The sequence below is a fragment of the Calonectris borealis genome, chromosome W, assembly GCF_964195595.1.
Source record: "Calonectris borealis chromosome W, bCalBor7.hap1.2, whole genome shotgun sequence".
In the NCBI taxonomy this organism is placed as follows: domain Eukaryota; kingdom Metazoa; phylum Chordata; class Aves; order Procellariiformes; family Procellariidae; genus Calonectris; species Calonectris borealis.
The window spans coordinates 43,484,537-43,508,388 of NC_134351.1; the positions used below are offsets into that span (position 1 = coordinate 43,484,537).

At 45.2% G+C, this 23,852-nt stretch overlaps 1 protein-coding gene across 2 annotated transcripts in view; it reads right to left on the bottom strand.

The window, feature by feature from the left end:
- The window catches only part of LOC142074900 (phosphatidylinositol 3-kinase regulatory subunit alpha-like), a 115,892-nt gene that overhangs the window by 29,616 nt on the left and 62,424 nt on the right, over nucleotides 1–23,852 (bottom strand). For both annotated transcript variants that reach the window (XM_075135865.1, XM_075135866.1), the window contains 3 exons: nucleotides 12,208–12,300; nucleotides 10,406–10,480; nucleotides 589–720 (listed from right to left, as the gene is read on the bottom strand). In XM_075135865.1, coding sequence (XP_074991966.1) covers nucleotides 589–720; nucleotides 10,406–10,480; nucleotides 12,208–12,300 — 300 coding nt within the window. The remainder of the gene's footprint in view (nucleotides 1–588; nucleotides 721–10,405; nucleotides 10,481–12,207; nucleotides 12,301–23,852) is intronic.

Consider the following 23,852-nt stretch of genomic DNA (forward strand, 5'->3'; position numbering starts at 1 on the left):
GGGTAATTCTGAGATGCGCTAGATAATTCTCACAGGTGCTGTTCTAACTTTGAAGGTTACCAGTAACAATATCCTGTCCTGAGACATATAACAGAATATTTGGCCCACATGCTGAAAGCCTATAAGCTGTACTTGTTAGAAATGACTACTGTAGATGATGAATCTTACATGCATGTATTTGTCACTTCATAATCTGCAACTCCCAACGTACTGCAGAACACCATGACCTCTAATATATTTACTTTGTCAGCACTGATAAAAAGTTAAAAATTAGCTTTCTGAATACAGATAAATCCTTGATAGCCACCACAGTTTTTATATAGTCATTCTATTTACTAAAATGAAGAGAACTGTGTTATCCCTTATATTTTCCATTATGTTTACATAAATAGATAAGTAAATAATGCATGTCTAGATCTCAATTGAAATAGCTTTCATCAAAAGCAGTGAAGCTATATATTTTTTCTGAGATGCTGCCAGGTTGTGCAGAATCTTCAATGTTCTGTGGGTGACAGTTGGACCACTGGATATTCAGAATCCTAACAAAAGCTTTTTGGTTTGACATTTGAAATAATTTGATATTCATACCTTGAGCTACAGAAATCATGTCACTGTAAACAGCTGCTGGAATGATGGGATTTGGCAGGTCCAGGAGATACCTCTTGAGAGCATCTGATAAAGTATGCACATCAAATGTCTCTAAATCCAACAGAGAGGCATCTAAAGGGAAAGAGCAACATACTTTTCAGACATTAGAAACTAGAAAAAATACATAGGCTCATGATATTAACGCTTTATACCAAGCCAAAACTGCTAACTTATACCTGGTTTATGGGGAACAACCTGTAAAAAAGAATCTAAGACACCAAAACACATCTTTGAGATGAAGAACATAGAGTGCTCAACACCATGCCTAGGCCTTTGGAATCTGATGAACCAAATGGCTTCCAAAGCTGTGTGGCCTTCTGTCATATACAGTGCAGGGCTGAAGTCAGAATAATGGTAGTGACTTGCTGTAAAGTTGGCAGTGTTATGGAATCGTGGTTTAAACCGGCAGGCAGCCAAACACCACGCAGCCACTTGCTCACCCCCCACCCCACAGTGGGATGGGGAGAGAATCAGAAGGGTAAGAGTGAGAAAAACTTGTGGGTTGAGATAAAGACAGTTTAATGGAACAGAAAAGGAAGGGAAAATAATAACAATAACAACAACAACAACAACAACATCAACAACAACAACAATAATAATAGAATATACAAAATGAGTGATGCACAATACAATTGCTCACCACCCGCGCTGACCGATAACCAAGTAGCGATCGCTACTTCCTGGAACACGCCTACCATTCATATACTGAGCATGACGTCACATGGTATGGAATACCCCATTGGCCAGTTGGGCCAGCTGTCCCGGCTATGCTCCCTCCCAGTCTCTTGCGTGCTCGGTAGAGCATGGAAGCTGAATGTCCTTGACTAGCAGGGTACTTGGCAACAACTGAAAACATCAGTGTGTTGTCAACATTCTTCTCATACCAAATCCAAAACACAGCACTAGGAAGAAATTTAACCCTATCCCAGCTGAAACCAGGACAGTATCCACCACTTATTCATTCTATACCATCTACGTCATGCATAGGTCTCACATTTTCTAATACATTCCAATTAATCACCATCACCTTTCTTGTCTTTTTTTATATATATATATATACACACATAGATATCATTCCCTTAGTCTATGGGCCATCCCTCTAAAATGTCCACTGAGTTCATTTAGTCCACGACTATGGGCTCCATCTGTCATAACAGTCTTTCAGGGCCGAAGAGATGGTGTGTGGTGTTGGGCTGTTGCATCCTGAAGCCAGTTCTCATTTCGGTACTGCTGCGCTCGTCCAGTTCTATCATCGTTGCACTTTGCTCGGTTTCATCGGAGTTAGTTCATTCTTCATTAATCTGGGTGACTTTCACTGCTATACCATTGATAGCAACCATAGAAATAATGATATACAATATCATGTAACAGGTGACATCAAAATTCAGTTCATTGGCTATTTTCACCCAAAATCAAATCCCCTTGAGGTACACACCGGACCTCCCCATCCTTTCGCATCACCCACCAAGTGTACCCAGGTCCTTGATCAAAAGCAATCCCACGGATGGGTTTTCCCTTGCCCGAGGCAGGAGTAACCCAGACTGTCTTCCCCAGCATATTTCTTATGTGCACGACAGGGACTTTATCTCCATCTACAGTACGTAAGAGTCTTGATTGGACAGGGCCAGCTTGATTGAAAGATCCCCTGGTATTGACTAACCAGGTGGCTTTTGCTAAATGTGTGTCCCAATGCTTGAATGTCCCACCACCCATTGCCCTCAGTGTTGTCTTTAGCAGTCCATTGTATCGTTCGATTTTCCCAGAGGCTGGTGCATGGTAGGGGATGTCATAGACCCACTCAATGCCATGCTCTTTGGCCCAGGTGTCTATGAGGGTGTTTCGGAAATGAGTCCCGTTGTCTGACTCAATTCTTTCTGGAGTGCCATGTCGCCACAGGACTTGCTTTTCAAGGCCCAGGATGGTGTTCCGGGCAGTGGCATGGGGCACAGGGTATGTTTCTAGCCAGCCGGTGGTTGCTTCCACCATGGTGAGCACATAGCGCTTACTGTGGCGGGTTTGTGGGAGTGTGATATAATCAATCTGCCAGGCCTCCCCATATTTATATTTCAACCATCGTCCTCCATACCAAAGAGGCTTTACTCGCTTGGCTTGTTTGATTGTAGCGCACGTTTCACATTCGTGGATAACCTGTGCAATAGCGTCCATAGTGAAGTCCACCCCTCGATCACGAGCCCATCTATATGTTGCATCTCTTCCTTGATGGCCTGACGCGTCATGGGCCCACCGAGCGATAAATAATTCACCTTTATGTTGCCAGTCCAAATCCACCTGGGCCACTTCAATCTCAGCAGCCTGGTCCACCTGCTGGTTGTTTTGGTGTTCTTCAGTGGCCCGACTCTTGGGTACGTGAGCATCTACGTGACGTACTTTTACAGCCAGGTTCTCTACCCGGGCAGCAATATCTTGCCACAATGCGGCAGCCCAGATGGGTTTACCTCTGTGCTGCCAGTTGTTCTACTTCCACTGCTGCAACCACCCCCACAGGGCATTTGCCACCATCCATGAGTCAGTATAGAGATAAAGTACTGGCCATTTTTCTCGTTCAGCAATGTCCAAGGCCAGCTGGATGGCTTTCACCTCTGCAAACTGGCTCGATTCACCTTCTCCTTCAGCAGTTTCTGCAACTTGGCGTATAGGACTCCATACAGCAGCTTTCCACCTCCGATGTTTTCCCACAAGGCGACAGGACCCATCAGTGAACAGGGCATATTGCTTCTCGTTTTCTGGTAGTTTATTATACAGTGGGGCCTCTTCAGCACGTGTCACCTCCTCCTCTGGGGATATTCCAAAATCTTTGCCTTCTAGCCTGTTCGTGATCACTTCCAAGATTCCTGGGCGACTGGGGTTTCCTATTCGGGCCCGTTGTGTGTTCAGTGCGACCCACTTACTCCACGTAGCGTCGGTTGCATGATGTGTAGAGGGGACGCTCCCTTGAACATCCAGCCCAGCACCGGCAGTCGGGGTGCCAGGAGGAGCTGTGCTTCAGTACCAACCACTTCCGAAGCAGCTCGAACCCCTTCATATGCTGCCAATATCTCCTTCTCAGTTGGAGTGTAGCGGGCCTCGGATCCTCTGTATCCCCGACTCCAGATCCCTAAGGGTCGACCTCAAGTCTCCCCTGGTGCTTTCTGCCAGAGGCTCCAGGTAGGGCCATTCTCCCCGGCTGCGGTGTAGAGCACATTCCTTACATCTTATCCTGCCTGGACTGGTCCAAGGGCTACTGCCTGAACTATCTCCTGTTTAATTTGTTCAAAGGCTTGTTATTGCTCAGGGCCCCATTTGAAGTCGTTCTTCTTCCTGGTCACGTGATAGAGAGGGCTTACGATCTGACTGTAATTTGGAATATGCATTCTCCAAAAACCCACAACGCCTAAGAAAGCTTGTGTTTCCTTTTTGCTAGTTGGTGGGGACATGGCTGTTATTTTGTTGATCACATCCATTGGGATCTGACGACGTCCATCTTGCCATTTTATTCCTAAAAACTGGATCTCCTGTGCAGGTCCCTTGACCTTACTTTGTTTTATGGCAAAACCGGCTTTCAGAAGGATTTGAATTATTTTCTTCCCTTTCTCAAAAACTTCTTCTGCTGTGTTGCCCCATACGATGATGTCATCGATGTATTGCAGGTGTTCTGGAGCCTCACCCTGTTCCAGTGTGGTGTGGATCAGTCCATGGCAAATGGTAGGGCTGTGTTTCCACCCCTGGGGCAGTCGGTTCCAGGTGTACTGGACGCCCCTCCAAGTGAAAGCAAACTGTGACCTGCACTCCGCCGCCAAAGGAATGGAGAAGAAGGCATTAGCAATGTCAATTGTGGCGTACCACATGGCTGCCTTTGACTCCAGTTCGTATTGGAGTTCTAGCATGTCCGGCATGGCAGCACTCAGTGGCGGCGTGACTTCGTTCAGGCCACGGTAGTCTACTGTTAGTCTCCACTCTCCATTGGACTTTCACACTGGCCATATGGGACTGTTAAAGGGTGAGCGAGTCTTGCTGATCACTCCTTGGCTCTCCAGTCGATGAATCAGCTCATGGATGGGGACCAGAGAGTCTCGGTTGGTGCGATATTGCTGCCGGTGCACTGTTGTGGTAGCGATTGGTACCTGCTGTTCTTCAACCCTCAGCAACCCCACAACAGAAGGGTCCTCCGAGAGACCAGGCCAGGTGGACAGCTGTTTAATTTCCTCCATCTCCAGGGCAGCTATACCAAAAGCCCACCGGTACCCTTTTGGGACTTTGAAATACCCTCTCCTGAGGTAGTCTATGCCAAGGATGCACGGAGCCTCTGGGCCAGTCACAATGGGGTGCTTCTGCCACTCATTCCCGGTTAGGCTCACTTCGGCCTCCAATACAGTTAACTCTTGGGATCCCCCTGTCACTCCAGAAATACAAATGGGTTCTGCCCCTTTATAGTTTGATGGCATCAGGGTACACTGTGCACCGGTGTCTACGAGAGCCTTATACTCCTGTGGATCTGATGTGCCAGGCCATCGAATCCACACAGTCCAGTAAACCTGGTTGTCCCTTTCCTCCACCTGGCTGGAGGCAGGGCCCCTCTAGTTCTGGTCATAGTATCCATCTCTCACTTCTTGCAAACGTGAGTTAAGAATTTCTTCATCGCAATTACAATCCAAAGTAAGATCAGCCCTTCTACTCTGTCTGGGGAACCGTTCACTGGAAACTGGACCGTCGTGAGACAGGTTTTTCCTGAAAACTGGAGCAGCATTTTTCCTGGGAGAACCCCCTTGTGTGATTGTTTTTCCTTGCAACTCACGTACCCATGCCTCTAGGATGAAGGTAGGTTTTCCATCCCACTGCCTCATGTCCTCTCCGTGGTCACGCAGGTAAAACCACAGGGTGCCCTGTGGTGTGTGCTTTCTATATCCTCTCTCTTGAGGAGAAAAACGCTGACTCCCAATGGCTGAGATACTGGTCCGTACAGGTGGAGAATAGGACATACCCTCTTTGAGTTGCTGGACCTCCCGGGACAGCTTCTCCACAGCCGAGACAAGGGAGGAGGAGATAGTTTCTTCGAAATCCCGAAGTCTGCTAACTAAGACATCCACCGTTGGTGCTTCTTCCTCTGCCCAGGACAGTACTGCCAATGAACTGGCATACGATGCTGGTGCGCTCCGTACCAACTTCCGCCACATGGGTCGCGTGCACTGGACGTCATCTGGATCTTTGGGCGTTTGGTTGTTGTCCAGGTCACTATAAACCACCTCCAGCACGCCTAATTCTCTCAGGTACTGGATACCTCTCTCCATAGTGGTCCACTTGCCTAGGCAATATATAACACCTTCCTTGAAGGGATACCTTTCCTTCACGCCTGACAGCAGTCGCCTCCAGAGGCTGAGGACTTGTGTCCCTTTTCCAATTGCTTTGTCAATGCCCCCTTCCCTAGCAAGGGATCCCAGCGGTTTGGCTTCCTTCCCCTCTAATTCCAGGCTACTGGCCCCATTATCCCAGCATTGGAGCAGCCAGGTAACAATATGCTCGCCTGGACGACGGCTGAAATCTTTCCGCATATCTCGCAACTCATTCAGGGATAGGGATCGGGTGGTTTCCATCTCGTTTATGAGTTCTTCCTCTTCCTCCTCCCCTCCTCGTGATGGCCCTGGTTTTCCATCATCCTTTTCTAAACGACCTGACTTCCGCTTCAAAGATTTCTTCTTCTGTACAGGGGCGACGGATACCAGCGACGGTTGGTCCTCTGGTTCAGCTGTAGTACCCGTCGCGAGGGTTTGGGTAGCTGCAGTGCCTGTCACGGGGGTTGGAGTACTTGTAGTGACTGTTGCCGGGGTTTGAGTGGCTGCAGTGCTTGTCGCACTGGTTGGAGTAACTGCAGTGACTGTTGGCGGAGTTTGAGTAGCTGCAGTGCCTGTCGTGGGGCTTTGAGTAGTCACTGTATCTGTTGCTGGGGTTGATCTCTGGAGAGTATTCCTGAATAGTTGTTTAACTCTAAACAAGGCCTGAACCACATTCAGGAGACATAGCAATATGATCATGCTTGTTTGAACATCCCAAGGATATTCAAAATTCTCAGGGAATATTGTGGACGTCTTCATGAAGAGGATAGAAGAAAAAGGAGTTTCTGAAGATATGGAAGGAAAGGTGAACAAGTGGGAGAAAGTGTCCCATCCTGTCTCCCCCCTAAATTCATCCTCTGAGGTGAAGACGTAAGAAGTGTAATTATTAATAGTTTCCAAAAGATAGCTCCCGAAGAACAGGAATGATGGCAGTGCTGAGTACAGGCTCGTGACCAATAATTTTATCATAACATAAAGCCAGGTCACACAGTATAGCAAAGCAATGACCTTAATCCATTTCCCCGAGATGACCAACCCCACATAAAAACTGATAATCAGCAGTATAGACAGCCAGTAAGGTGCTATATACCACAGCTCCAAAAACAGATCCAACAACTCTGAGAGCAAATAAACCAACATTGTGAACATTGAGTACTAAACTGATATCATGAATGCTTATAACAAATTTGTTTTAACCCGTTCGGGTCAGATGTGTCGTTATCTCAACCCTTCGAGCCCCACGTTGGGCGCCAAAAAGGACTGTCGTGGTTTAACCTGGCAGGCAGCCAAATACCACGCAGCCGCTCGCTCACTCCCCCCGCCCCCCCAGTGGAACAGGGAGAGAATCGGAAGGGTAAGAGTGAGAAAAACTCATGGGTTGAGATAAAGACAGTTTAATAGAACAGAAAAAGGGAAAATGATAATGATAATGATAAAATATACAAAATGAGTGATGCACAATGCAATTGCTCACCACCCACGCTGACCGATAAACAAGTAGCGATCACTACTTCCTGGATCACGCCTACCATTCATATACTGAGCATGATGTCACATGGTATGGAATACCCCATTGGCCAGCTGGGCCACCTGTCCCGGCTATGCTCCCTCACAGCCTCTTGCGCGCTTGGTAGAGCATGGAAGCTGAATGTCCTTGACTAGCAGGGTACTTAGCAACAACTGAAAACATCAGTGTGTTATCAACATTCTTCTCATACTAAATCCAAAACACAGCACTAGGAAGAAATTTAACTCTATCCCAGCTGAAACCAGGACATATGGAACATCAGAGTATTTTTAACAGGTCTTTGTTTTACCTGTAAATATTTTGTGTAAGAAGCAAGTATTAATCAAGGGTTTGGGCAAATGCAGCTTCTCTACTGGTAGCTACTTCTATTATGACTGGAAGCTTGATTAACAACTTGGGGCCCCAAGTCTGTAAATATTTATGTGAGTCAAAACAAATATACATGTGCAGAACTGGATGCTTGGTGTTTTATGCAGCAGTTAGGCTTTATCTTGTAAAACCTGTTATCCTTCCAGCATAGTCATGGCTTGGGCTAAGGTTTGGGAGTGTCACATTGTGCTGGTTTTGGCTGGGATACAGTTAATTTTCTTCATAGTAGCTAGTATGGGGCTAGGACTACTTGTTAGCATTGTAGCAAGGAATATCAGCAGCAAAAATAAAAATAGGAAAATATAGAAATGCTTACTTAATGCAATCAAGATTAGGTTTCCTCTTAAAACATGAAACTGGTGCAGTAAGGTCCTAAATGTTTACATAAAGATCCATGTTTGGTACAAGAATTTAGAGATATTAATGCTGACCAACTTTCTAGGCTAGCCAAGTCCCCTGTAAAATAACTCCTGAACCTATTTGGCCAGTTTAAAGCAAATTCAACAGGGAGGTAGAGGAATCAGATATATGGTGTGTCTACACGTACTGTGAAAAAAGGCAGCCAAGAGGGGGTAGCGAGACACTTAGTGCTCCTCCACCTCCTTCTTCCTGTTTTCCGCAAAGGAAAGCTTGCAGTATGAGCTCAATCCTTATTAGACACCAAAGAATCCGCGTGAGAAAAAAAGACATTATGAATGGCTCAGATGATAAAAAACTTGCAGTGCACGTATGAATTCTACAAGAGCAATTATGTGTCAGAGAATCCAACCACAAATTCATAAGAAATAGTTTTCATTAGTTCTGTTGCTCACAGGATGTTTTTTATTTCATAAGTCAAGTCAAGTCCTGGTTCTCTCAGTGTTGACCCATTCTCTGAAGTATATCCCAAATTGTTATAATGAATTCATGAGTCAATAAACTTGTGGTACTCTGCAACTCTTTGGGTGTAACATCATAAACAGACCTGAACTCTTCCCTCTACCAAGCTGGTCAGATGCAAGTCAGCTTTGATTTTGGAGCTAAATAGAATGGTGTTGAAGCTAACAGGCAGTTATCCAATTAATATGGAGAGCATTTTAACCATAAGCAGAACAGCACACTAATGGAGTTCACAACTTTGAGACCAAAGCCTACTTGCACTCTGCTAATTTAAGAGAGTAAGCAGAGATCAGATCTGTCTGTATCCATGTGTCTGGACACCCCCTGCACTGGATCTGTTCTGGAAGATTCTGATCCTATCTTAAAGAGAACTAAGAAAGATACATTGTTACTAAAGGGTAAAGTCCTGTTTTCCTTTCTCAAACCTAAATACATTTTAAATAAGAATACATGTAAACCACAAGTTCTTGATCTCAGGAGATAGACAAACCTTTCTTAAAAGTACACCTCAGTTTAGAGACTTAACAAGGGATTAAGATAAATTAAGATATACATTCATATTGGTGCCATAGAAAATCTGGATTTATCTGGAATGAAAAATATAATTACAATACTAAAAATATGGCTTAGGCTGCTAGCACCACACGCATATCTCCTCTCCCTTCTTGCACTCATATACTCCTTCACTCCCATCACAGTCAGCAGAGGACAGGATGCTCTTTTCATCTGAAGGAACAGACAACTCATAGTATCATCTCTTGTTCATTTTGTTAATATTTGCAATTACTAAAAATGAAGAGAGCTAATTCACAGTTTGAGTTTGTTTCCTTTGTCCCTTTGGCAATATGGCATGTAACCAGTTTCATTTTCTAGCCCTTGTATTTTTGTGCTCTTTTATGCAAGTAGAAGTTCACACCCCACATCGCACCCCAGCTTGCAAAGGCGTGGTCAAGCACTCCTCTTACAATAGCTCCTGATCTCTCATAGTGCAACTGAGTGTTGCCATGCTAGTATATTCTGGTCTGAAGTTGAAAAAAAGAGTACCAAAAAGAGAAGGAAGCATATTTCAGAAAAGTTGAACAGGTACGTGGTGTTAGTGGTGTAGCTGCATTTTACTGTCCAAAAACTGAGAACCCAGCCTACTGCAGCAACATCAATTCCATTCTCTCTTTCCCTTCCAGCATCAGCTCGGTAGCAGGCAGGGAATGTGGAGCTATTGTGTCTCCATCTACTGGACCAAAAAAACGCATGCACAGAACTGTATGTAAACAAATGGCCTTTTGTTTACAAAATATCAACCTGCAGCCTTACAGGAATAGTGTATCTTTACTTTGCTTCTGAACAAAACACTTTTTTTTCTGTACAGCTAGATTTTCAGTCCTTGAACAAGCAAGTTACCAACAAACGATTAAAATAATTATTCTTGGAAAAAGAACCATGCAGTGGAGCCATGAAAAAAAGACAACCCGTAAAAGTGAAAAATACCTTTCTTATTAAGTGTAAAAGTTAGAAACCTTTTTTACTTATATTTGTCTTTTTAATATTATATTATTCAGAACCAGTTCATATATAAGCTGAGTAGGGGAGCAAAGAAAACAGGATCCGTCTGACCACAAAATCTGTATAGTGCTTTAAAGAAGAGAACTGTACTTACCACATTCAAGAATTCGTCTTAATTCTGTTGAGCTGCTTGAGCCTTGTGTTCCATACAAAGTTGAGCACTCCAGATCTTCAAAACAAAATCGATGGGATACATTAACATTCCAGTGACTGTTGCCATGAAACAACATACTTCTGTTTTCTTCAAATAAGTACTTACAGTATAAATTAGCAACATTCTCCCCACCATCCTCCTACCACCTACTACACTAAGGAATGTGATTGCTTTCTCAGGCTGTAAGACACCTCTTTGTACATGCAAACTGCTGGGTCTGCAGAAAGAGCTGGCCAAGGAAGATCAGAGATGCCGGCAGTCCCACATATTCTGTACAACTCTCCATGGGCTGACTGTAGAAGGCCAGGACTAGGAAACAGATTCACATACCCCAGGGAAGAAAACAGCTTGCAGGAGCAACATGGGAGCCAGATCTTCCTTTACACTCTACATGCCAGCTGGAAACACCAGGACCTTCAGGTGGATAAGTGGGCAGTCTGAGTCGTGATACCCCACAGGAATGGGACAGGGACATGACAAAAGTTCTGACACATCCTAATTAGCTTTAAAGATTTAACTGAGACTTGTAAGTTACAAACGAGCCTAACCTTTGGCACCCTATGCAGTCAACAGAGACAGTCTCCCTTCTATGGGACAGGTAACTTTTAGGCTGCCTTTGACTATCCGTAGAGCCCATAACCTCACAGTGTATGTAGGGTGAGTGTCACATCACTGATATGAGAGAAAATGTCTGTATATGTCACATAATATGTCTGAGAATCCACTTGAATAAAAGACACCAATACAATGTTTTCAGATGAAAGATACTGTTTACTACTTCCCTACTTCAGAGAAAATACAGAAGACACAAGGAAAGAGACCATACCCAAGGATGCAGAGCACCGACAATTTAATAGTATCAGTGGCATTTCCTGGAAGCAGTGTTTGCTTATGCAAACTGTTGCTAAACATTAGCCCTTCTCATTGATATTAGCAAGCTCCTACTCATTCAGGAAAGGCTTATGCTCTCTTAAAGTGTCACAGCATTATGTGAGAACCCATGTCCCTAAGGACAGCAGTCTGAGTCCGATCAGAATACCACTTTTCCTCTCGCTCCCAGGCTGTAAGGCCACTGAACGAGCAGGACGCACTGGGTTGCTCCTTACCTCACCAGGACTATGAAGGTGAAATCAGAGGAGAAGCCAGGAAGAGAGATAAAGGGCAAAAGAGGCAGGACATAGTAGAAGAAAGGGGAAAGCCTCAAAAGGATGGAGAGATATCAACATGGGAAAGCAGAAGATCAAAAAAAAAACATAAAAATAACACTGGCTGGCTTAGCATACAGCTGCAATAAAGAACTGGCTCCTGAAGTATAAAAACAGTTGTAACTTTTTCATATTTAATTCTTTTTTTTTTTTCCACTTTGGGGCAACACATTACTTTTTTGGCCTTGTATCCAATTCAATGTCATGATGGTATTTCCATAAGCAACTTAAGGTGCTCGTCGGTTAGAAAAAACAAAGCAATACCAAACCCTTCTCCCTTACCTTTCAATAATACTTATATTAGTTGAGTTATTAAATGTCATTTGAGGTAAACTTTGGTTTTGCTCCTACAGTCCAAGTAGCCTCTACTGAGCAGAAACCAATACAACAAACCTTAAATGAGATTATTTTCATATCTGTTGAGTAATGTGATGCATTAACAGCTCTAGGAAGGGGAGATGCCAGCTCTGGATCTGATCCTGCAGTCTTCGCTCACACAAGTAACAAAAAACCTTGGTAGATCGTTCTTCAGCCTACCTTTCTTTTCAATTGTCTCCACTATCTTGATGAGGATTGGTGGAGCAACATCAGGAGGTGCAAACTGCTCTGTAAGATCTGGAAGTGAAAAAGCTGTAAAAGAAAAGAAGAAAAATAAGCTAAGCTACAATTAAATGCAATTTCTGTTTATGAAAGTCACGGGGGCACATAATGCAATCAGTTAATTTTTAAGTAATGAACAAACATCCCACTTGTAAGGCCTAAATGAGAACACTCCGCAACTAATCAGAAAGCAAATAAAAATTATGACAATTGCATTTTTACAGCATTTTCTTTTAGAGACCTCAGTCAGTCCTAGAATCACCCTCCATATTACCTAGGAAAAGAAAATACAATAAAAGTTTGCAACCTATGGATGGGCAGAAATACGATGCAAGGATGAAAATTAAAAAATCTTTTGGTCTGAAACATTGACATCCAGTGTGCTGGGAGTTGCTGATCCCCTGGGTAAAACACACTTACAAAGGCCTAAAATACCGGTAGAAACAAGTATTTCATTGTACTGGGTTTGCGTGGCAAGGTTTTGGTAGCAGGGGGGCTACAGGGGTGACTTCTGTGAGAAGATGCCAGAAGCTTCCCCCATGGCCGATAGAGCCAATGCCAGCCGGCTCCAAGACAGACCCACCACTGGCCAAGGCTGAGACAATCAGCGATGGTGGTAGCACCTCTGTGATAACGTATTTAAGAAGGGGGAAAAACTGCTGCGCAACAGCAGCTGGGAGAGAGAGGAGTGAGAATATGTGAGAGAAACAACTCTGCAGACACCAAGGTCAGTGAAGAAGAAGGGGGAGGAGGTGCTCCAGGCGCCAGAGCAGAGATTCCCCTGCAGCCCGTGGTGGAGACCATGGTGAGTCAGGCTGTCCCCCTGCAACCCATGGAGGTCCACGGTGGAGCAGATATCCACCTGCAGCCCATGGAGGACCCCATGCCGGAGCAGGTGGATGTGCCCTGAAGGAGGCTGTGACCCCATGGAGAGCCCGCACTGGAGCAGGCTCCTGGCAGGACCTGTGACCCCGCGGGGGACCCACGCTGGAGCAGTTTGTGGAGGACTGTCTCCCATGGGTGGGACTCCACGCTGGAGCAGGGGAAGAGAGTGAGGAGGAAGGAGCGGCAGAGACAACATGTGATGAACTGACTGCAACCCCCATTCTCTGTCCCCCTGTGCTGCTCAGAGGGAGGAGGTAGAGAAAATTGGGAGTAAAGTTGAGCCTGGGAAGAAGGGAGGAGTAGGGGGAAGGTGTTTTAAGATTTGGTTTTATTTCTCATTATCCTACTCTGATTTTGATTGTCAATAAATTAAATTAATTTCCCCAAGTCAAGTCTGTTTTGCCCATGACGGTAATTGGTGAGTGATCTCCCTGTCCTTATCTCGACCCATGAGCCTTTCGTTATATTTTCTCTCCCCTGTCCAGTTGAGGAGGGGGAGTGATAGAGCGGCTTGGTGGGCACCTGGTGTCCAGCCAGGGTCAACCCACCACATTCATACTCATACAAAAGCTCAATGATAACTTCTGTTTGTTTTCATTTTTTCAAGCATAATAGTTTTAATGGTATAGTTGTCTTGAAAAAAGAACTTTCTTTTCTAGAATGACTGGTTAAGAAGAAATTGTGGTATGATCATAAAGGAACATTTTGCAGATTCAAGCAAACCTGCATACAGATTTTATACAAGGTCAGTTTTCATGCAATGCAGTTTCTTCACTGAGAGAATATACTGTATAAAGGAATGTTCTGGCTCTGTGATGTGAGAGATGATCTATCTCTAAATGCACTATTTTTGCCAAAAGAGTAATTCAAAAGTTTTAGAGCGGTCCTGTTTAACTCTTGGAAAGCAAGAATGTTTACATAAAGATATTATTAAACTACTGCCAGAAACATCTGGCATACTTTGATGGGTTATGATTGACAAACAAAGCTTAATCATTGAATTAAAAGTTGCCAGTTGCCTAAGCAATGGTGATCTCTGCCCGATTAAACTCATCACGGACAAATAGAGAACAATTCTTAAACACACATGCACGTATGTGCCTACACGCATATGCATATATACATGCACGCATACACACACACTGTATTTCTAGAAGACTTAAACTGAACAAAATTTTGAGGATAACTAACTAGAAGGAGAAAAAAAAACCCAGTAAAATATGAATAGAGAGTTTTTAATGAAAAACTTTTAGATAACAAAAAAATTAAATATACCACACAACTGAGAAAGCAGACAATTTTGGCTAAGAATTCACCCTATTTTGGAAGCAGCAATTATATAACTTTCTAAAAATGCAAACAATTTAAAAGTGAGAAAGACAGCAAGGAAGGTACAGAAGAAGTTTGGAAGTGCAGAAAACTGAGGAGAGAAATGAAAGATAATAAATAATAATTATTTACGAACTAGTAATGGAAGTGGAGAATACTGGGACACTGAGACATGTCCCTTGCAAAAAGAAGCAGAATGATGGTATGATAATGATGAAATACTTTCCAGTCCATTCATAACTGAGAAGGACATTAGAAAAACATCTGTTAGTCATAACAGCTTAACTTAGGAGGCCCAGAAAATGAGCATTCAGGAGGCCCAAAAGAGTTGCCTAAGGAGATCTCTGGCCTGCTGATGTTACTTTTTAAGGACTTGTGGAATATCAGAGCAATTCCTGGGGATCAAGAGAGTTCTAATGCTTGATCCGCACTCTGAAAGGACAAGTAGATGACCCCGATGACTACATGCTAGTTACATTATCAATCCTGGACAAAATAAAGGAAAACCTGATACTAGACTCATATGATAAAGCAATAAAAGACAGCACTATAACTAAGGATTGTCTGCATAGCTTTTTAGAGGATAGGTTCTGTTTAAAAACACACTACTTCCTTCCTTGATGGCACCATAGTTAGCTGAAAAATGCAAGTGAGCAGACATAATAAACTCTAAAGTTTTGTCAGATAGTTGACTTAGCTACACCTATATAACACGTGCTTTGTTTGTATTTAGCTTTTAATCACAGTGTTATACTGACCAGCAGATCTCCAAATATAGTTAATTAATGCAGAACAACCTACTCAAGGAAGGAATGGACTTTTCATCTCTTTACATCTTCAAACCACTTTCAGGTGCCATCCAGAACACCTCTTTTAGCATAACATCATATCTGCTTTATCAAACACAAGTTGGGCTCAAATGGAAGATGCTGCAGTCCAAGCAGCCTCTGCTGAGGCATGCTGAAATACAGACCATTTGATTTGTAGCATTCAGATCAAATAGTTCCTTTCGACCCCAAGCCATGAATCTATCTTATGGTGAGGGCAAAGCTATTGAAAGAATAAATGAAGGATCAGATCAGAGTCACATCAAAGGGTATGCTATGAAAATACTCAAATTATGAGATACTAATAGACTCACAGAATGGTAAGGGCATAAAATGCATCCTTTACATGGAAGCAGAGGAAGAACATGTTTTAAGAACAGAGTTTACATATTTTTACTTATGAAAATAACTTTCTGCTCCATTAGGTAGCTAGTTACATTAAGAACCTTTCTCTCTCTTAAGTAACAGCAATGAAGTTGCATCATCTCTAAACAAAGATGCTCATCTCATAATTCCAGCTGGAGGCAGCATGCAGCTAACAGTCTAAACTGAAATTGAGGAAAGAAAGTAGAGACGAAGAAGAAGAAATAGAGACAGAGGATGGAAGTAAAATCTGATAGATATTTGAAACATTTCAGGTTTTTCTCACTATAAACAGCGGTCCTAAGTGAGACCCTTTGAGCTCTCCTGGACCGCAGCGGGCTGCACCCAGTATCTCCCTCTGAGTGGGACGCCACTCAGAGCTCACGAACTCTCGAGTTTGCGATATTTGGAGGACCGTCACCAACTGATGCCGGGACCTGGGCTGAAACACTCCTCGAGGCTCAACCCCTCGCCCGTTGAGAAATGCCAAGACATTTGATGTGAATATTTCACTGGACTTGAGGGGAATTTTTAACAGGTATACCTTTTGTACATTTATATATATTTCTCTGTGTGTGTGTGTGTGAATTGATTTAGGTAACCGATAGCAAGCATAATCTGTAATTAAGTCACTGTTGTGATGGTAGTAAATTCTATTCACTCACCTTGTAAATGTTAAATTAGTTAATGATTAAGTGCTGCTAAAATCTTGTGATCTATCTTAAAACTGTGAATGAACCTTAGACTGCTGCTAAACACATATAATCCCTTAGACATAAACTGTTGACCAAGTCTGGGACTAGGAGTGGATCCAGCCACACCTAAGCTCCATCAGGAGTTTAGAAAGCAAGGGGGTCTACTCTGAACCTTGTGACTCAACGGGAGGGTCTCCTTACCCTTTTTGTATTAGACATAAACCGTTGTCCAAGTCTGAGACTAAGATTGGACCTAGCCGCACCTAAGCTCCATCAGGAGTTTAGAAAGCAAGGGGGTCTTCTCTGAACCTCATGACTCAACTGGAGGGTCTCCCTTACCCTTTTCTGTCCTCGGTCTCTATATAAATATCATTCTAGCTCAATTCTAACACGATTTTCCTTTATATGTTTCATCCGTGTAGTAAGTGATAGAGTGAACCTTGCCATCGAACTCTGTTAAGTCGTGCTTTTATAAATTTCTATTAAAATCACTTTTTGCTAATGCCTTTGACAGTGATTCTTTAAGCGGCCTCTAAACCACTCATTCACGACACTCTGCCTCCCTATACCCCATTCCTTTTCTCCAAAACTAGAAATTTCTATCTACCAGAGACATTGCTGAAATTTTAGATATGAAAAGAGCATTTAAAATAATGACAATCTATTCCATACATACATAAATTGTAAAATGCTTATGAATTTGACTAAAAACTCAGGATATTCACCTCTCTCTCAATACTATGCACAGACTGGTGAGTATAAGCTCTATAGCAAAAAGACACACACAGATGCCATTAACAAATTAAAATTACTTAACCTCCCACCTGTTCTAGGATTTTCTACTCATTGCATCATCTCCCATATAATTAACTCATAGCATCATACTGACTTGTACTTTAAGCTTCCCAACTTTTGCACAAAATAGAAAACGATGTTCATTTAAAGTCGGAAGACCTCACAAAACACACATCTGTCAGGAAAAAAAAGAGACTTAACAGTACTGTCCTGGTTCCAGCTGGGATAGGGTTAACTTTCTTCCCAGTAGCTTGGGGGGTGTGCTGTGTTTTGGGTTCGGTGTGAAAGGAGCATTGATGGCCCATTGATGCTTTGGCTGTTGCTGGGTGATGCTTGCACTGGGAGGGGGGAGCACAGCCGGGGTGGTGGACCCAGCTGGCCAATGGGGTATTCTATACCATGTGACATCATGCTCAGTATAAAAACCAGGTGTGTGGGGGGGCTCGCCCCCCGTTCGTGACACGCGGTCGGCGGTCGGTGAGCGGTTGTGTTGTGCATTGCCTGCTTTGTGTATTCTGTTATTGTTGTTGTTCTCATTGTTATTATTACTGTTCTTAGTTTTATTTCAATTATTAAACTGTTTTTATCTCAACCTGGGAGCTTTCCTACTTGTGCCCTCCCGATTCTCTCCCCCATCCCACCGGGGGGGGGTGATCGAGCGGCTGCGTGGCGTTTATTTTTGCTGGCTGGGGTTAAACCACGACAGTCCTTTTTGGCGCCCAACGTGGGGCACGAAGGGTTGAGATAACGACAGATTATTTAGAGCATATTAAGCAATTTATATCTGGTAACATATTAATTTGTTCTGCACCATGCTCTTGTTTTTACTGTACCTGTTAAAAATTGGACTTGGGTTTTGTAGTCTGTTGTGCTCTGCAGTGATTAATGATGTTTTGCCTGGGAGATTTGTTACTAAAATGCTGGCATTGGGGGTTATTTGGTATTTGGGATTCGTAATGAAGCCGTTTCTGCATTTCGGGTACCACCTCATGGAGACCGTTAGCAATTATACCTTTTCCTCTGAGAGATTTTTTATGGAGGAAATAGAGAATGGCACCCTCACTACCTTCATCTCCTTTGTTAAAATAACTTGCCAGTACCTTGAACATCCCTGGGTAGTTAAGATACATCTATTGGTATTCCTTGGGAATATTGTTGCGGTTTTATCCAAGGTTAGTAAGCAATTTAAGAATGTCATCCAGAGATCTGCCCCAAGGCTGGATAGTTATGAATGGCAGGGCGAGTGGGATAGCATGGGCAAATGCCTAGGGCGATGGGCACCCCCAGTGTTCTGGAACTTCACCCCTGAGCAAGTGCAGAACCCTGAAAAATTAGTAGAATATTTGGAAGAAGTATGCTGTCACCCTGGCCATTCCAGGGAGACGCAAATTACTACAATGTGCTGGGGCCTGGCCCACGCCTACCGAGCCCTGTTTAACACCACTCAGAACCCCCAAGGGGAAGGAAATGTCTCTGCAGCTGATGACAAAGCAACAGGCCCTGTGGCTACCCCAGCCCCCAGGGCAAGCACAGTGGCTCCCTCACTCCCCACGCCCCCCACGGCAGGCGTGGCAGCTACTCCGCCCCCTGCGACAGAGAACCAACCCATGCCGGTATCAGTCGCCCCTATACAAAAAAGAAAATGCACAAGAAAATCAGCTCGTTTAGTAAGGGATGAAGATGAACCAGGGCCATCAGGAGAACAGGAGGAGGAGGAGGCAGAACCCGTAAATGAGATGGTGACCACCCGATCCCTATCTCTGGGTGAGCTGCGAGATATGCGAAAAGACTTCAGCCGTCGTCCAGGCGAGCACATTGTCACCTGGCTGCTCCGATGCTGGGATAATGGCGCAAGTAGCCTGGAATTAGAGGGTAGGGAAGCCAAGCAGCTGGGATCCCTTTCTAGGGAAGCGGGCATTGACAAAGCAATTGGACAAGGGGCACAAGTCCTCAGCCTCTGGAGGCGACTCCTGTCAGGTGTGAAGGAAAGGTATCCCTTCAAGGAAGATGTTATATGCCACCCAGGCAAATGGACCACCATGGAGAGAGGTATCCAGTACCTGAGAGAATCAGCTGTGCTGGAAGTGATTTATGATGACCTGAACAACGAGCAGTTATCCAAAGACCCAGATGAAGTCAAATGCACCCGACCCATGTGGCGGAAGTTTGTACGGAGCGCACCAGCGTCACATGCAAACTCATTGGCAGTAATGACCTGGAAAGATGGAGAGGAACAAACAGTGGATGAATTGGCTGGCCAACTCCGGGAATATGAAGAAAGTCTCTCTTCCTCCCTACGAGCCTGTGTCTCTGCTGTGGAGAAACTGTCTCAGGAGGTCCAGCAACTCAAAGAGGATATGTCCTGCTCCCCCCCTGCACGGGCCAGCGTCTCAGCCATTAGGAGCAAGCGTCCCTCTGCTCAAGAGAGGAGACATCGTGGGTACACACCCCGGGGCACCCTGTGGTTTTACCTGCGTGACCACGGAGAGGACATGAGGAAGTGGGATGGAAAACCTACCTCGGTCCTACAGGCACGGGTACATGAGTTGCAAGGGAAAACAACCACAAAAGGGGGTTCTTCCAGGAAAACTGCTGCTCCAGTCTCCAGTGAGTCCCCCAGACAGAGTAGAAGGGCTGATTCCACTTCCGACCTTAACAAAGGGACTTCTGACTCATACTTACAAGAAGTGGATAGCGAATATGATGACCAGGACTAGAGGGGCCCTGCCTCCAGCCAGGTGGAGGAAAGGGACAACCGGGTTTACTGGACTGTGTGGATTCGATGGCCTGGCACATCAGAGCCACAAGAATATAAGGCTCTCGTAGACACCGGTGCACAGTGCACCCTGATGCCATCAGGCTATAAAGGGGCAGAACCCATTTGTATTTCTGGAGTGACAGGGGGATCCCAAGAGTTAACTGTATTGGAGGCCGAAGTAAGTCTAACCGGGAATGAGTGGCAGAAGCACCCCATTGTGACTGGCCCAGAAGCTCCGTGCATCCTTGGCATAGACTACCTCAGGAGAGGGTATTTCAAGGACCCAAAAGGGTACCGGTGGGCTTTTGGTATAGCTGCCCTGGAGACGGAGGAAAATAAACAGCTGTCCACCTTGCCCGGTCTCTCAGAGGATCCTTCTGTTGTGGGGTTGTTAAAGGTCCAAGAACAACAGGTGCCGATCGCTACCACAACAGTGCACCGGCGGCAATACTGCACCAACCGAGACTCCCTGATCCCCATCTATGAGCTGATTCGTCGACTGGAGAGCCAAGGAGTGATCAAAAAGACTCGCTCACCCTTCAACAGTCCCATATGGCCAGTGCGAAAGTCTAATGGAGAGTGGAGGCAAACAGTAGACTACCGTGGCCTGAACGAAGTCACGCCGCCACTGAGTGCTGCCGTGCCGGACATGCTGGAACTTCAATACGAACTGGAGTCAAAGGCAGCCAAGTGGTACGCCACCATTGATATCGCTTATGCCTTCTTCTCCATCCCTTTGGCAGCAGAGTGCAGGCCACAGTTTGCTTTCACTTGGAGGGGCGTCCAGTACACCTGGAACCGACTGCCCCAGGGGTGGAAACACAGCCCTACCATTTGCCATGGACTGATCCACACCACACTGGAACAGGGTGAGGCTCCAGAACACCTGCAATACATTGATGACATCATCGTGTGGGGCAACACAGCAGAAGAAGTTTTCAAGAAAGGGGAGAGAATAGTCCAAATCCTTCTGAAGGCCGGCTTTGCCATAAAACAAAGTAAGGTCAAGGGACCTGCACAGGAGATCCAGTTTTTAGGAATAAAATGGCAAGACGGACGTCGTCAGATCCCAACGGATGTGATCAATAAAATAACAGCCATGTCTCCACCAACTAACAAAAAGGAAACGCAAGCTTTCTTAGGCATTGTGGGCTTTTGGAGAATGCATATTCCAAATTACAGTCAGATCGTAAGCCCTCTCTATCACGTGACCAGGAAGAAGAACGACTTCAGATGGGGCCTTGAGCAACAACAAGCCTTTGAACAAATTAAACAGGAGATAGTTCAGGCAGTAGCCCTTGGGCCAGTCCGGGCAGGACAAGATGTGAAGAATGTGCTCTACACCACAGCCGGGGAGAATGGCCCTACCTGGAGCCTCTGGCAGAAAGCACCAGGGGAGACTCGAGGTCGACCCTTAGGGTTTTGGAGTCGGGGATACAGAGGATCCAAGTACCGCTACACTCCAACTGAGAAGGAGATATTGGCAGCATATGAAGGGGTTCAAGCTGCTTCGGAAGTGGTTGGCACTGAAGCACAGCTCCTCCTGGCACCCCAACTGCCGGTGCTGGGCTGGATGTTCAAAGGGAGCATCCCCTCTACACATCATGCAACCGATGCTACGTGGAGTAAGTGGGTCGCACTGATCACACAATGGGCCCAAATAGGAAACCCCAGTCGCCCAGGAATCTTGGAAGTGATCACGAACTGGCCAGAAGGCAAAGATTTTGGAATATCCCCAGAGGAGGAGGTGACGCGTGCTGAAGAGGCCCCACTGTATAACAAACTACCAGAAAACAAGAAGCAATATGCCCTCTTCACGGATGGGTCCTGTCGCCTTGTGGGAAAACATCGGAGATGGAAGGCTGCGGTATGGAGTCCTATACGCCAAGTGGCAGAGACTGCTGAAGGAGAAGGTGAATCGAGCCAGTTTGCAGAGGTGAAAGCCATCCAGCTGGCCTTGGGCATTGCCAAACGAGAAAAATGGCCAGTACTTTATCTCTATACTGACTCATGGATGGTGGCAAATGCCCTGTGGGGGTGGCTGCAGCAGTGGAAGCAGAACAACTGGCAGCGCAGAGGCAAACCCATCTGGGCTGCCGCATTGTGGCAAGATATTGCTGCCCGGGTAGAGAACCTGACTGTAAAAGTACGTCATGTAGATGCTCATTGTCGTGGTTTAACCTGGCAGGCAGCCAAATACCACGCAGCCGCTCACTCACTCCCCCCACCCCCAGCGGGACGGGGAGAGAATCGGAAGGGTAAGAGTGAGAAAAACTCACTTAAAGACAGTTTAATAGAACAGGGAAAAATAAGGGAAAATGATAATGATAGAATATACAAAATGAGTGATGCACAATGCAATTGCTCACCACCCGCGCTGACCGATAACCAAGTAGCGATCGCTACTTCCTGGATCACGCCTACCCATCATATACTGAGCCTGATGTCACATAGTATGGAATACCCCATTAGCCAGCTGGGCTGGCTGTCCTGATTATGTTCCCTCCCATCTTGTGTACCTAGCTCAGTCAGTAGGCACGGGAGCTGTCCTTGGACTAGGAGGGCACTTAGCAACAACTGAAAACATCAGTGTGTTATCAACATTCTCCTCATACTAAATCCAAAACACAGCACTAGGAAGAAATTTAACCCTATCCCAGCCGAAACCAGGACAGTATCCACCCCTTATTCCATACCATTTACGTCGTGCTTAGGTCTCACATCGTTTTTAATACATTTCAATTAACCACCACTATCTTTCTTTATATATACACACATATATATATATGCACGCACAGATATCATTCCCTTGGTCTATGGACTATCCCTCTAAAATGTCCACTGAGTTCATTTAGTCCATGATTTTGGGCTCCATCTGTTATAACAGTCTTTCAGGGCCGAAGAGATGGTGTGCGGTGCTGGGCCGTTGCATCCTGAAGCCAGTTCTCATTTCGGTACTGCTGCGCTCGTCCAGTTCTATCATCGTTGCACTTCGCTCGGTTTCATCAGAGTTAGTTCATTCTTCACTAATCTGGGTGACTTTCACTGCTATACCACTGCTATATCATAGAAATAATGATATACAATATCATGTAACAGTTGACATCAAAATTCAGTTCATTGGCTATTTTCACCCAAAATCAAATCCCCTTGAGGTACACACTGGACCTCCCCATCCTTTCGCATCACCCACCAAGTGCACCCAGGTCCTTGAGCAAAAGCAATCCCACGAATGGGTTTTCCCTTGCCAGAGGCAGGAGTAACCCAGACTGACTTCCCCAGCATATTTCTTATGTGCACGACAGGGACTTTATCCCCCTCTACAATACGTAAGAGTCTTCATTGGGCAGGGCCAGCTCGAGTGGCAGATCCCCAGGTATTGACTAACCAGGTGGCCTTTGCTAAATGTGTGTCCCAATGCTTGAATGTCCCACCACCCATTGCTCTCAGCGTAGTCTTTAGCAGTCCATTGTACCGTTCGATTTTCCCGGAGGCTGGTGCATGGTAGGGGATATGATAGACCCACTCAATGCCATGCTCTTTGGCCCAGGTGTCTATGAGGGTGTTTCGGAAATGAGTCCCATTGTCTGACTCAATTCTTTCTGGGGTGCCATGTCGCCACAGGACTTGCTTTTCAAGGCCCAGGATGGTGTTACGGGCAGTGGCATGGGGCACAGGGTATGTCTCCAGCCATCCGGTGGTTGCTTCCACCATGGTGAGCACATAGCGCTTGCCGTGGCGGGTTTGTGGGAGTGTGATATAATCAATCTGCCAGGCCTCCCCATATTTATATTTCAACCATCGTCCTCCATACCAAAGAGGCTTTACTCGCTTGGCTTGTTGGATTGCAGCGCACGTTTCACATTTGTGGATAACCTGTGCAATAGTGTCCATGGTCAAGTCCACCCCTCGATCACGAGCCCATCTATA